Source organism: Molothrus ater, chromosome 5 (assembly GCF_012460135.2).
Source record: "Molothrus ater isolate BHLD 08-10-18 breed brown headed cowbird chromosome 5, BPBGC_Mater_1.1, whole genome shotgun sequence".
Classification (NCBI taxonomy): domain Eukaryota; kingdom Metazoa; phylum Chordata; class Aves; order Passeriformes; family Icteridae; genus Molothrus; species Molothrus ater.
In genome coordinates this window covers 30,180,833-30,196,393 of record NC_050482.2, presented here as the reverse complement: position 1 = coordinate 30,196,393, position 15,561 = coordinate 30,180,833, and the positions used below count along the sequence as shown (strand labels likewise).

The following is a 15,561-nucleotide window of genomic DNA, read 5'->3' as shown; positions in this document are numbered from 1 at the left end:
TATTTTGTGGGATTGTTTGTACGCTATAAGCTATTTGTGAAATGAAATTAAGTTACTCTAATAATGGTTTAATTAGGTAGTCCAGATGAGACTGTTGGTATTTAAAGACAAGGAATGGGTATATTTAAAGAGATGAAACTCCTGTCACACTGGAAAGATAAAGAAAAAATAAAAGGATGATAAGATAGAGTGGTGTTTAGGCTTATGTCTGAGGCTGACTGGAGCTAGATGTTGGATTTAGATGTGGTGGTTTCTGGATTCTTATGAGCTTTCTGCTGCTGAGGGTGCACCAGAGTGGGGCAGAGAAGTTCCCTCATGTTGTTGTGACCATAAGCTGCAAAGTACAAGTATAGTCAGTCCTCCTTCTTTTGAAGACCAAGTGAAAACCAGAAGCAACAAGAGAAATCAAAGGTTTGGGAAATTTTGCACAAATGTGACTCATTATGGGATATGTAAGTGGTCAAATTGGGTGTCTCTAATTTTTGCAAAAGCCAGACAAATAAGAGGATGTTTATTAGGTCATATGTACAAATCAGTCACTTCTGCAGCTGGAGGGAAGGAAAACCTTTCTGGTTCAGAACTGAGGCTTGGGCACACTTATATCTTATTCCTGGGTGAAGAAGAGGGAACTGGGAGACCTTTTGGCCAGCATGCTGAATACACATGGGCTTGGCTGTCTGAACCTGCAGATCATCTCTTGCACATTTAATCAGGAATAATCTCGGAAGGTGCTGCACAAAGCCCCCAGCACCCATGTAGGACCTCCGGTAGCAAATATGAGAGAACAACCACTGGGAATGTCCTGACTCATTATTCTAAGAATTTCTTTTTCTATTAAAATATCTATTTAAATATTTCATAAGTTTTTATTTTCATGAGAATTCAACTTTAATTGAAGAAGGATATCTGAAAAATGAAGTGGTATTCCTGAGCCAGATGTTTGCCAGCATTATTAGTGACTTTTTGAGAAGCCAGTCATGTGAACAGGGCTTGCTCTGTCACAGGTCCTTCAGTATTCTCCTGGCCAAGCCTTGGTAGATGCTCATCTTCCTCAGAGGGCGTGATTTTGGTCTCCTTCCACTTTCCTTCTGGCCTCGCCAATGCATTTTGAAGATGCATATTCACAAGTTAAGACATCACACATTGCTTTCTCCTGCTCTAGCACAAACAGGATTTAATATTAATATTTTTTACTTAACAGTGTAAGTTGTGTTTAATCTAAGACATGTTAAATTTAATACTGATAAATTGAGCACTTTCTTAATGTATGTTCACATTCATTGAACATTCATACATTCAGTCACATTTATAATCTATTATATATGTGCAGTATAGATGTGATGCATTGGCTTTGTAAACAACAACAAAAAAGACAAGAATAAAAAAAGCATTTTCAAGCTAAGTAACTATTCTGTGAAATAATGGAACTCTGAGAGCTGCAGTTCATTCCATGGGCTCGGCTGATCTAAGATATCATAAACCCTGACAGGGCTTGATCCCCCAGGTTTGACTCTGTGTTCCTTCAGCTCTTGCTCTGATTCTGGTGGTGTTTGGATCTGTAATGAATCAGGTTGACTCACTTATCCAGAATAAAATTGAAGAGATAAAAATGGGGTAATTTTGACTTGGGTTAATGAGTTCAATCATCTTCACAAAGGGCCTGGGGAATGCTGTGCATAGTGAAGGTTGATGGAGAGGGAGAATGATGACTCTTTGGTAGTAGAGATCTGTTAGACCCCCTTAGCTGCCTCTTCCATCTCCCCAGCCAGAACACCAGGATCTACAAGACTTCAAAGCACTCCAAGTGGGTCTTGCTGTCCTACCCTGCTTTGCAGTGACATGGTGCCTTGCTCTTTCTGTGCACCACCAGCTGTGCCCACTGGCCCTGTGATGAGCTGGTAGAAGAATATTCAGTATTTGTATGATTTTAGTTAGGTCTCTCCCAGTTTTGCATCTTGAGCTGATTCTTCAGGATGTCAAGTAAACACAAGTGATAGTTGAAAAATGATCAGGAAAGCATGGGGACACAGGATGTGATTGAGCTCTGACAGGGGTGGTTTAGATTACTTGAAGCTGTAGGCTTCACTGCTACAACAACCTGTTTTCTGCATTTTTGTTTCCCCTTTGCTTGGGTGGATTTGAGAGGCACAGTTAAATTTTCTGAAACTGACTGATTTTTCATCTGCACAAAGCCATATGTATACAAGGGACCTAACTCTGATGTCTGGGTTGCAAAACTCTCTTTGTACCCACAAGATACTGAGAGCAGGCTACAAGAAGTTGAATCTATCTCAAGAACAAAGGTACATTAATAATTTTAATAAGATTGTACGCAGACATGACAATTTAAACCCAAATCGCCAACTCATATTTGCTCATCAAAAATATCTGCAGCTGGTCTAAAGAATTTGATGAGGTACAGAAATCAGCAAATAATTTTTCATAGACTCTGACAAGACAAAATCAGATTGCAAGAAATAGATGGACCTGTATTTCCAGGCTGATCCATGTGTCAAGTACAGTGTTATGGAAAAGTTCCAGCTCTGTTCCCATATGTACCATAGATCTTCCTTTCACTGCTTGCTACTTTGGGCACACCTCATGTAGTCAGGTCTCTGTACTTGACTGAGTTTGTGGTGTGGGTGTGAACTATGCACACCTTCTGTGTGCCTGGGACTGCTAAAGGCCATTGGAGAACTAGAGCAGACATTGTCTGTGATTTAGCAGTAAAACCTGTTTTCATTACTAGGTCTCAGGTACTGAAGACAGCCCAAATCCTCCAGTACTGGAGCTTTCAATAAGACATTGTTTGTTCTGCTGCACTGTCAATAAGATGTCATTACTTCAACTGCAAGATAAGAAAGGATTTGTTAATGGCTCCTCTTGGGGGATGGTGACATTTTTTTCCCCTCATAGATCACTGGGGAAAAAATACAGGAGCAGGCTGACAAGGAAAGAAAATCAGTTTAGCACTTTTTTATTTTCTTTTGTTTTTCAATTAAAAAAAAATTATTTATGCTTCTCAGTAAAAGCTGTAAGTTATGAAAAACACAAATTCAGCCTTTTTCTTTTATTTGTAGTCATGTGCGAAACCAGTGATATAATGTTAAATGTTCACGTGCCTATACTTTTCAAGAGATTAAAAGAAATACTTTAGCATATTTTAAAAAGAAAGCTGCTGTGAGCTGTAACAGGTCTATAACCTTTCATTAATCTGGAGGTACAGTACTCCAGGAGAGGCAGATCAGTTTTTGCCTTTCCCAGGTCCAAGTAAGTAGTTATTAATTAACAGCAGATATGGCAAGAAGTTTTCAGTCCTTGCTTTGGCATAGCTGTCAGTGCTGTAACCCGGGGGCTGCATGGCTGGGCAGGGGGCTGCTGCTGCCCTTGCCCTGAGACCTCTGCCTCTGGCCAAGACCTCCTGCAAGTACCCTTGTCTTGTGTCACCTCTGTCCCAGGCTGCATGGCTGGCTCCTTCACGGTGCTGCATGAAATTCCCACATTGTCCTGGGGCTTTGGGAGTCCAGGTGACATTCTGGCAGTCTCTGATAGAACAATGACATATTTTTTGCAAAACCACATTTAGGACAATGATAAAGGGCCCGATCCTGTGAGTTTTTAGCCATCTGTATAGTCTTCTAAATAGTTAAAGATGCGAGCACACAGACAGCATGTCTGAACTTGGAAAATTCATTTGGCTTCAGGTGAAGCTTGAGCTCAAAGCACAGTAGCTCCACCTGAATAGGGATATTCAGAGGACACAGAGCAGGTGCCAAGACCAGACCTGCTTGTTTGCAGCTGCGCAGGGGATTCTTAAAGGCACAAGCCTGCCCATTCATCTGTGTAACCAGCTCAGGCAGGCAGGCAGGTCCCTCTTTTTTAAACTCATTAAAATAACTATGGGATGAGGAGCCCATTTGGCTGTGCTTTGGTAGAGTTTTTGAGCCAGAGGCTGCCCTGCAACTGGGCTACCTCTCCCACCATCTCATCTCTGCTTCCCACCCTGTGTGACCCCCTGTGGCCACAGCCACGCATGCCAGCACAGCCACCGTGTCAGCACAGCCACTGTGCCAGCACAACCATCCATGCAGCCGCACTCCCCTGCCCAGTGCACAGCTGCACAAACACGGGGCTTGGCAGGAGGCAGCTCCAGGGCAGCAGGGAGAAGGCAGAGCCCCTGCCTCCTTATGCTGGCATGGCTGCCAAAATATTTTCACAGGACAAGTAATCTTAACCCCTGTCAGCCTGGGTACTCTGAGCTCCATAAAACTCAAGAACACAACAAACCCCAAGCACCCTCAGTCCTCAGTGGAGGGGATGGATATTGAGGGCTGAATGCCAGGCTGGGGGTGTCAGTCACAATTTCCATTGGCTTTCCTGGCTCCAGCAAGCGAAGATCTGCAGTGCCCATCCAGAGAGGCTCACAAGTTACTGCTCACTCGGAGCAGCCAGACCGGTTTAGAGCATGACTGCATGACTGAGCACAGTATGGCTGTAACAGGACACCAAGTGGGATCCCAGAGAATGGGAGGTAAGGCAACAGCTGCAGGGGGCTGTGGATCCCAGCACGGCTTACTTAGGCACTTGTGGGCATCATAGTTTCTCAAAAAGCTGAGAAATTATGTGAGAGACTTACACAGATACTATACAAATACCTAACATCCCCTGCCCTGATATTATGTTAATGCTATAAGAGTTGGTTGTAATTTCTCTTGTGTAGCACAATTTAAGATATGATTTTCTCCCCCACCTTGTTCTCCCCCCAGCTCCCTCTTCATATGCTAGAGGTGGCTTTTTGGTGTCCTGGCCTGTGCATGCTGCACTGTGGAATGCAGTGGGATTTTCTCCTTGGTCTGTGTTGTGTACTTTTTCTTCTTTTTCTTTCTCTTCAGCATTTAGGATATTACCATAGCCTACATATTTTTAGAGAAGAGTATATCTTGATACAATTGATACAATTCCTGATTCATTAACTATAAGGTTAATCTCAGCAATTAGCATGGTTTTTACAGGATGTATCAGAGAATGCAGCAGAAATTGTAGAAAGCAATTTTAAAAGACTCTTGTTTTGAGGCACTTCCAGCTTGTAAATAAAACCCACTTTCTTCAACTTTCCTAAAAATAATTTTTTACTATTATCAGGCTATTAAAACACATTATTTTCTTATGAGGAAAATACTGCTCCAAGCTGTGTTGAGATTATTTATTACTAACTACATCCATATCTTTTCAGTGTTTTGCATACCTGCTGCTGATCCATGCTTCAGGTCCACAAAAATGCAAATAAAATAAAACTTGCAGCTGCCATCACTTGCTCCCCTGTATTGGAAAAGCAGCCTTATGTAACAGACTGGAAATGACAGGTAGGCATACCAGAGAGAAATCTAGACTTGGTGTGAATTGCTCATACCTTTGCTGACATCTCTGGTGATGTGCAGGCAGAGCACAATAACAGGGTTGGGTGTTCCAGGTGGGGCAGAACACAGTGTGCTTTCATCTGGTATAGACTGACTATCCAAAATCAGTGCACTTCATCTTTTCTATGACAGAAAGAATTACATTCTAACATTACCAGAAATAAAATCCTATGCTTTGACTATTTATATTAAGTAGAAAAATAAGTAAAGGCTGTTGCTTGAACAATTTAAAATGTGTAAATCAATTCAAAACTGCACAATCCTCACATGGATTTGGGCTATGATGATACTTTATCTTTCTGCTTGTAGGACAATAATCCTTTTATGCTTTATTCTAAAGTTTCTGCTGTTCTTACTCTGACAAAGCCACATTGAAGCAAGAATGGCAGGGCAATGTGGGTACTGGCATGGGTAAGACACATAGCCCTTAGTCAGCAGAAACCAGGTTGGAAGTCGTGGTACTTCTGCTTCTACAACTGTCATAAAGCTGCTGGAAGCAGATCCTGAGAATCTCTGTGTGAAATAAAACCAACACACTGCAGTGCAAAGAAGATATCAATTTAAAATTACCCTCTAACCTTTCTGTTCTCTACATCTTAGGAAAGGATTTCCCAGAAGCAGAGAGCAGGACCCAGAGCAGAAGAGAACTGATGGCTGGATGGCAGGGAGAGAGAGACAGAGTGGGTTGCCTAGAGGTGGGAGCATCTCAGAATTGATCCAGATGAAGAAATAAATGATGACTCTGAAACATAACACAAGGTTTATCATGACAGGAGTGAAAGGTTATAAAACCTAAACTGTTTATTTGTATGAGAACATTATGGTTCTTGTCATTGATATGGTGTTGGAAGGAATGACTTCCATCTAGGGGATGCAGAAAAACCCAGAAGATAAATTTTAGCACTAGTAACACTTTAATGGAATAAGATTGAAAAGGAGGATGAATATGGAAATTAAGACAGGGATGACACTGTAAAAATTTAAGTGTAGCATTTGGCAGCAGCAGTATCATTCAAGGAAAAACAAACAACACTAATCAACATCAGATGTATTGATATTTTAAAATAGACTTTATTTAATGACAATAAATATAAAGAAATCTTAATATTCAGAAACTAATTGCAAACATTCTTAGAAAAAATAAAAAATACACTCTTACATTCTGAATTTTATTGACATACACAGAGTCTAAAACAGTGGTGATAGTCTGTAATTTATGTTGCTCGGTAAGGCAATGAAATGGTCACTGGTTCAAATTCACCCTGACTTCAATAGATCTGTACAAAGTAGGAGTCTGGTCTACGTATCAAGTGTAGAAAAAAGGTAAAATGGATTCAGTTTAAAACAAATGCTGATTTTTCCTTCAAGCAGATCTTTAATTAAAGACAAAGGCTAGGAAAAAAAAATACAAATACTCATATGCTGGCAACTGGCCCCCAGCATTTTTTTCCTTAAGCCTCTGCAGAGCTACCGGCATGCAAGCAGAGCACATTTCAGCAGCTGGAGGTAGAGGCTTCAGAAACTGCATAGCTTAAATCAAACTATTAAAATGCAATTATTAGGCACCTGTGGTTTCCCTCTTCTTTCTCTGATTCAGAACTCTGCTGTGAATAACACTGAGCACATAGCAAACTGAACTGAGCTCCTGATGTAATGTCTTCTGAAATGAAATGTTACAGCTACATTAGCAAGGAGCATGGCATTTCAGAAGCAAATCACTCAAGCAAAAAGTTAATGTTGGCTAGGTGATGCCCATGCAGAGCTCACCACTCTCTTCAGCCCAGCTCTGGTTTCAGCAGACTAAGGGCCTGTCAGTGACCATTAAGTGCATATCTAAAAGCTGCCTTCTGGGTCAGTTTGAACCAAAAGGAACCCAGTCCATGTGTGCCCAGACTAATCTGTGATGCCTCCCAGAAAATGGAGACAAGTGGATGACTGGTTTCCAAAGCACATTTGTCATTTGAACAAAAAAGGTTACATAGAAACACACTCAGGGCTGATTAGGATTTTATTATGGGAGGAGCCCAAGCCACTGGCACATAGGCTTTGCTGATGTAGCAGGTTTTTTAATTGTTATTTTAAAGGCAGGAACATAAACTCTTTATGACACTGAGAGCTAACTCTCCCTTTAGGAAATGATGACAAATGATGTAGGAAGAAACAACTTGGAGACTCCCCAGGTATCAAACAGGGAGCATAAGTCTAGGCACTTCTGAAAATCAGCCTTAAGCTCTGCCACTGCTCAGAGTATGACAATTAGTTTGTTTCCTAGTCTCTTTAACTCTCAAAGAGCTTCCTTAAGACCAAATAATTACCTGAAATGGTCCATTTTGTGCTGCATTTCCCCCCCCTTTATCACAGGATGCCTCCTTACCTGCCCTCTAACACCACATCTGGAAAGGTATTTTAGGCACACTGATACTATGATCACTGATGAGGGAATAAAAATGGCATCTCTCATCTGAACACAACTGCAAATGAGAAAGGTCCAGTTGAAAGCGAAAATCAAAAGCTCCAAGTATGAAAGGAGCTGACTGTCCTTTCTAAACCAACTCATTTTACACAGGGAAATCCTGACTACTTCACTAAAATTGTTCCTTGAATAAAGTTTTCAGACAAAACTTTGTTTTAACTGAAAGTTTGGTATATTATGCAGTGACAGGACAAGAGGCAGAAACTGAAACACTTTTTCACTCTGAGGATGACTGAGCAGTGGAACAGGTGGCCCAGAGAGGTTGTAGAGTCTCCATCCCTGGAAATATTCAAAAGAAGAGAAGACCAGCCTGGCTGAACAGGGAGCTTTGGCTGGAACTCAGGTAAAAAAGGAAGAGTTGATGACCTTTGGAAGAATGGCCAGGCAGCACAGGAAGACTAATGCTATGAGGTTTTGCAGGAAGAAAATTAGAAAGGACAAAGCCCCACTAGAACTTAATCTAGCTACTGCTACAAAAGACAATATAATGTTTCTATAAACATATTAACAACAAAAGGAGGGCTAAGGAGACTCTCAATCCTTTATTGGATGTGGTGGAAAACACACAGACAAAAATGAGGAAAAGGCTGACGTACTCAAGGCCGTTTTTGCCTCAGTCTTTAGTAGTAAGACCAGTTGTTCTCTGAGAGCCCAGCCCCCTGGGATGGGGGGAGACAGGGGCAGGGAACAGAATGAAGCCCTCATGATCCACGGGGGAAACATTCAGTGACCTACTACACCACTTAGACAGACACAAGTCCCTTGTGCTGAATGGGTGCTGATCTGCTCACAGCTTGGGCAGACCTACTGCTGGCTAGATAAAAACCTGGCTGGATGGCTGGGCTCAGAGAGTGGTATTTAAAAGACATGTAGATGTGGCACTCAGGGACATGGTTTGGTTGTGGACATGGCAGTGTCAGGTTAATGGTTAGGCTTGATAATATTAAAGGTCTTTTCCAGTCTGAATGATCTTATGATTCTATAGGGTTTGCTTCAAAAGACAGGCTTGAGTTACATGGCACTGAGTATTTGGAGATTTTGCTGCAAAGTTCATAGGTTTAATTCCTTCTGATTATTGACTGGATAAAATGCATCTTCCAAATGCTATTTAATTTCTGTAAATGGACTTCATACTTAAAAAGTTATATGAATGATCTGCCTGAAAATTCTGCATATCTATTGCATTTAAGAAGAGTACAAAATTACAAACATAATCACCTGGTCTATAGAGCACAGGCATATTTTTCTTTTTTTAAAAGGTTTTGGTTTTCATGATTTATATCAATTTGTTCATTAAAACTGTTAAAAGAGAAAGCAAGTTAATAATCTGCAATATCACTTCTTCAGGCACAAAATAACCTTCCACATATGTGCCTAATCTGTAATTCTCTAATTCCCAGTTTGCAGCTGGAGCCAAAATAAGCGGGGAGATCGGCAGCCTGATTTGAAGATGACTGATGGCTGTAGCACATGCCTCCACACCCCTGACATCCTTCCATATTATTCAAAGCTTCACAGCATGGTTAAGGCCTATAAAATGGTTTATTCCAATCTCCAATTCCAACAGATTCATAGTCTTGTCAGAATTCACTTTATCACGCAATGTTGTATCAAAATGTTCAGCTGCACATTCGTCCTATGTCAAAACCTCAGGGAAGAGCACGTTCTGGCGTGACAGAAATGCAAAAGACAGCCCTCCACAAATATTGATTTAGTATGTGAAAAGACTTTTAACACTTATTGCTTTTACAGGTAGGAGACCTTCAGGGCTATGAGCATTTAGCTCAGAATGGGCGAGTGAACTAATGAAAGTACATTGACTGGGGAAAGATAAAATGCCTGAGTTTTCTACTCACTTGGCGTGCTATAAGGTCAGTTTGTATGCATTGATTTCAAAGGCAATTCTCCTGTTTACACAGAGATTGATGAACAGGATGGGCTTACAGTCCTGTTGCTTCTTGTGATCCAAATCCATGATTAATTGAAATATCTTGTTATCCATTTAAGTCTCAGTATGCATAGCTAATTCAGAGTAGCAAACAACCATGCTTAGTATGTCAACTCCAATGGCTTAACAGTGGGATTTTGACTTGTATTTTCTTTCTTTTTCCTTCATGTTTTGGCTTTTCCTCTTCATTTTATAGCCAAGGTCTGTATTAGCAAGCAATCAAAACTCCTTCATTGGATGCGATGATATTCTTATAGCAAATCATTCTTGTTCTTAAGGTTTATTCAAGTTAGACTAGTTATCTAATAGCTGATGCCTAAGAAAAGTAGAAAGCAGCCTAGGTGTTTGGGAATTAATCTGCATCTTCTTAAGAGGATAAATAATTTTCACTTTTTTCTTTTTTTTTTCTTTTTTTAATATGTTCTAAAAACCTGTTAAAAAATGATAACTCTTATCTGCATTGCAGCGGTTGCATTTGTCCAAGGGAAACTGGTAAATGAGCATGTAAGAGTTGCAAGAAAGAATGTTTAGTAAATCCAAAGTGCTTGATAGCTTTTGGTAATATCTGGACAAATATTAGCTGTCCAAGTACTGTTATTCCATATGAAAAAGTACTTATTCATCTTTAGGTTGGAAAGTGCTGTCTGCTCCTTTGATGATTTTGTCAGCTATTTTGCCCATGGTTTTTTTCACACCTTTGAGATCATTCTCGTGTAATAGTTTCTGTGTGAGGTACTTCTCTCGTTTGACCTTGCTCTTGGTCTTCTCCGATACATCCGGAATTACATATGAAATAATAAACTTCACAAAGTATATGACATGCTGGGAAAGGTGAAAATGAAAAAATGTCAGTCAGGCTGAACAGGACATTATTATCATTCTAAATGAAATGTCACTTTTTGTCTTAAGACACTGAGCCGATTCAGTGCCAGTATCTAACACTGTAGAAAAAGATTTTAAAAAGACATGACTAATAAGGTAGAATAATTATCTGATAAACAAGAATTTCTGATTTTCCAATCCTGATTTGGGCAAGGACTTCTGTGCTTGCTTTGGGGAAACCCTGGTACACAGCGCTTCCCTCCTGCATGGAAGCACTTTTTACCGTTTCCTATAAGATGTTTTATCTTTGTTCAAATGACTCTGGGGCAATTACTTTTCTGTGATACAGGAAATCTGCTCTAACCAGTTTCTGATGACTTCAGTAGTCCCTGTATCAGGACCTAAACACATTTTATAATTAAATAATACTCAATATTTCTCTCTCTTCATCTTGGACTGATTTCCATCTTTCATAAGCCCAGGCTGTAGCTGCAGAGGAAGGAGCAATTGTTTTTTGATGATCATCTAGAGATGATCACTTCTTACAGGGACTGTCTTATAGACTTCACTCTGCCATGTATTGTACCTGCATTATGTACATGCATTACAAACAGGTATCGTGCACATGCATTCAGGACGCCGTGTGCAAACTTCCTCTGAGTACATGTATTCTATTTCTGCCACTAAAAATTATTCTACAGTTCTTGAGAAAAGAAGCTGCAGCTCTGTGGGGCAATCTTCAGCTGATGTCATGATTTCAGAGAATTATTTTTCCAGTGCTGCTACTCTTAATTTACATCTCCCAAGTTCTTGCACAGATCACAGCTCTGATAGCTGTGCCTGGACCGAAAGCCTCTGAAGGATTTTCCACAGGGAGGAAGAGACTAAATAGCAATGCTCAAACCCCCATACACCGACCTCCATGACGATGATGAAAGCCAGCTTGGCTGCAATGACATGCCAGTAGTAGATGTTGTGCTCGTATTGGTGCTGATGACCAGGAGGGTAGCGGAGATCCCGGTATCTGAAAGCAAACAGGAAAGTCAGGAGCTGGTCTCTGGCATCTCTGCAGTACGGCGCTGCGGCCAGAGGATGGAGCACCACATGGCCCTGCTTAATGTGTCCTGGAACAGTCAGCTCGGGGAACTACTGTGATGAGTAAAACCATATCTGCAAGATAAGCTATATTTGGCTGAAACGTCGGGTTTTTTGCCATTTTATTAAGAATTACTGATAAAAATTGTAAGGTGCTTTTTTGGAAAACTATCAGCTAGGAGAAAGCCAAATTAAAAAAAAAGAATTTTCTGAGTAGCACTTATGGGTGAATACTTCCATTCCATTCTGCCATTCAAAATAAGCTGGGTTTTCCTGCGTTTTAATGTTTCTTAAGGGATATTGTTTGCTGAATTAGATGGCTCAGATATAAAACCCACTATTTTTGCAATTGGAAAATGACAAATACTTATTTGACACTTGCCTGCATGTTGTTTGTTTCCCAAGCCAAGGGGAAGAAGGCTTGCTTTCATTCTTGAAGTCTGATATATTGAAGACAGAAAGTGTGCTGTTTATATACCCCTCCATAGTGTGAGTGCTGTGGCTCCCGTAAGGAGGGACCGAAAAGGACCAGTAATAAACCAGACGAGGAATCATGTCAGATGTAAAAGCAATGATCAAAGCCTGCATTTCAGACAGAGAAGACAAAAGAGCAGAGCAGCATTAAAGAAATAAGCTTTAAAATGCATTCCTTTGCCATATACTTATTGTCTCAAAAGTTAGCATAGGAGCTAAAAATAGAAAATATGTTCTTTTCCCGTCAGTGGTTGTTCATTCTGTAAATGAGCATGTAGTCTCTCATGGGCACAAAACAATCCCTTTCTGGCATGTGTACTCTGTACAGTTCCTAAATTCTGCTAGCTCTGCTGAATGTCTTAAAACAGCTATACTATAAAACACTTCTTTCACGTGCATGCAGAGAAGATCAGCAAATGTGCTTCTTATGAGTACTAATGAGATGCTTGAAGAAATTCTGCCTGATGAAACTAATGGAAACAACAGAAGATTTTTTCAGTAATAGAGAATTAAATGTCACCAGGTTCTCCAATGTTTGAGTAAAGGAATTAAATAAATTAGATATATAACTGATCCATCTCTGATCCTAGAAACCTCCCACCCCTTCTGAGGTGCTAGCCAGCCCAAATTCATCTTGGTACTTGTTGCCTCCTACTACAGCGTAGTACGTGTGGAAACTACTCTTGATGCCAAGATAATTTTTTTTAGTAGCAGCTGCACAGTGCTGTTTTACATGACGTGACCATTTGTTTTTATCTTGCTCCCAAGAGAGTCCCTGTCCTACTCAGTCTACTAGTCACAAACTGGGTAGGAAATATGATCTGTGGGTTTGTTGTGGGAAGTCTTTTCTAAACTCATGAGCTTCCCAAAACATCCTATTCTGGAGGACAGGTTAACTATGTTTAATCCAATTTCCTCCCCTGCTACTTCAAGTTCAAAAGGTTTCCCTGTGAGGAAGACTTTCCACTGGCAAGATCTGCAGCTGAGTATTTAGCAAGAGGCTGCCCAGCCAACTCATGACAACAGGCGTCTCTGGTGCCCAGCACCTGGGAAGGAGTGACCAGCTGCACTCCAGCACCCCAAGAGAAGTGTTTTGTCCCATACCAGGATAAAAATACCCACTTGACAACATGGATGGAAAGAACCAGGCCAGAGACATGGAAGAGAAAGATGTGAAGTAGGGATCTGATGAGATCAGGTGGAAGGAGTTTTAGGCACAGATGTATAAAAGAGGCAGAAAAAACTACAGGAAAATCATAGGACAGAGTTAGGAGCAAAGTCAAGCAATAATGGGTAACAGAGGAGCACAAAAACTGGTTCATATCTGTTTCCTATTCCCCTTCATGCCAGTCTGTAATCAATGAGATCTGTATTTCCTTATTTTGACGACATGGGACAAAAAAAAAAATCCATTTTTGTGCAGCATTTCCAGCCAGACAATCCCAGACTGAGGAGGTATTTGTAACAGTTGCAGAAAAAGGGAAGGGGAGAGAGGAGAAAGGGTGAAAAATAAAAGTGGATAACTCTTCTACAGTTCCTCGGACAATGTTTTGGTGGCAGTGCTAGCTAAATCAACATCCTGCATCTGCCTCTTGCAGTTGACTTGTGCTCTGTGCTGGCTTGGGCAGTCCTGGCCCCATTCAGCAGATCAGATGAAGATGCTGATCTGACTGGGAATCACCACTGAATCCTTTCCCTGGTCTGATTCATCATGTGTTTATACAGCACTGGTGCCAGCACAATGCAAGAGGCAGGACCAAGGGGGAAAGACAGCAAAGGGAAAGAGCAGGGAATTGAAAAGGGGGCAAGACCCACCCTATCTCAAGTAACACCACTGCCAAATGATGAATAATATCCCAGTGTCTGACCTTTTGAGTTGGCTTACTTTGAAGAACCTGAGAAGCTAAACTGTAGTTAAGATAAAAGTTGCAGAAACAATCTTTCTGAGACTGTGGCCTAAGATCTGTATTTAGTTCTCCAGAATATTGTTACAAGTGAATTCAGCTGAGAGAAAGTTTGGCTGATAAGAAATAAAATAAGGCATCCTAGGTCTAAAACTCATTGAAAATTTTCAACGATAAGGTGTTTTTCTTGTACTGCACTTTGGCTTAAATCAAATGTAGTTGGCATGCACTTTTAAAAACTGTTTTTAAGCATTACATGCCAGTGTGAAATGAAGTGAAAATTATGTGTTGTTTATATTTACATGCTGAGTAGGAGTTTTTGACTGACAAGAAGTATATATTACTGTGTCTTGCAGCTGCAGGGAGACGACCTCACAGCTAAATTACTCTGTTTTTAACTCTGAAGTAGAGTTAAAAGTAGAGTACAAGTAGAGTATTTGTAGTCTGAATTACAAGCATAGAAAATTTTTGTTAAATAAACTTTGTTTCTGTTCATTAGCTCATCTAGTCAGACCATAAATGAATTAATATCAACTTAACAGTAAGGCAAAAAAATTTCTTCTCCCTTTGGACCAAATGAGTTTGATGCTGCTTCTTTGTATCAGAAAGACGCTGGAATATGGTATTTACAGAGCTTAATATTTGATCTTACTGAATCTTTTTTGCAAGGCCCCAGGTCTCTCATCATCCTAAATCTGAGCCTTGTCTCACTCTCCTCCCTCTCTCAGAATGATCTCCAGATGTGCTCCGGAGAGCTTCAAGGACAGAAATACGAGAACTAATCCTACGGCATCGTCTCAAAGGAAAAACTTTTTTCCTCTTGAATTATGGGCTGCATTTCAGACTATTGCACTGGAGAACTACAAACAAACAGCACATTCTTTGCTTCCCAAGTCTTACTGCACACAGTTTTCCATTTATACCATAACTAATTAAAATCAGTCTTCAAATCAACAACAGATACAATAGCAAGTCCAGTGCCTCACGGCAATTCTCAAAACTGGTAGCTTTGTGCAAAAGCTGATTGCAAGCACTAGCAGTTGCTACAAAGGTAACATGCATGAGGGAGAAGATGCACCAAGGGGAAGATGTTACACTACCCAAGTATAATTAGCTGTAACAAGTCATGTAGAAGAGAAGAAACACGTTCTGCGTACTAAGGTAAAATCAAGGCAGGGTTGTTAAAGACTGGTGACTTGGCTCAGTTCCTGGATGTCAAACAAGGAAAGAAACACACTTAAAGGAGGAAAACAGCTTCTAGCATTTGCTCAAGCACATGGCTTCATGGCCCACACTTCATTAGCAATAAATACCAATCTCTTGAGGTCCTCACAACATGTGCAGCAGGGCTGTTGGAACGTGACAGTCTCTGGAGCTGAGCCCCTCGCACGCGACAGGCCCCGGAGGTGAGCAGCTGATGCCCTGCTT

The 15,561-nt window shown here is 40.7% G+C and overlaps 1 protein-coding gene across 1 annotated transcript in view; it reads right to left on the bottom strand.

The window, feature by feature from the left end:
* Nucleotides 1-6,466: 6,466 nt before the first annotated feature.
* Nucleotides 6,467-15,561, bottom strand: part of ANO6 (anoctamin 6) — a 70,223-nt gene continuing 61,128 nt past the window's right edge. The window contains exons 18-20 of the mRNA XM_036400725.2: nucleotides 12,138-12,337; nucleotides 11,579-11,684; nucleotides 6,467-10,660 (exon numbers count right to left, since the gene is read on the bottom strand). Of these exons, the coding sequence (XP_036256618.1) occupies nucleotides 10,454-10,660; nucleotides 11,579-11,684; nucleotides 12,138-12,337 (513 nt within the window). The 3' untranslated portion in view covers nucleotides 6,467-10,453. The remainder of the gene's footprint in view (nucleotides 10,661-11,578; nucleotides 11,685-12,137; nucleotides 12,338-15,561) is intronic.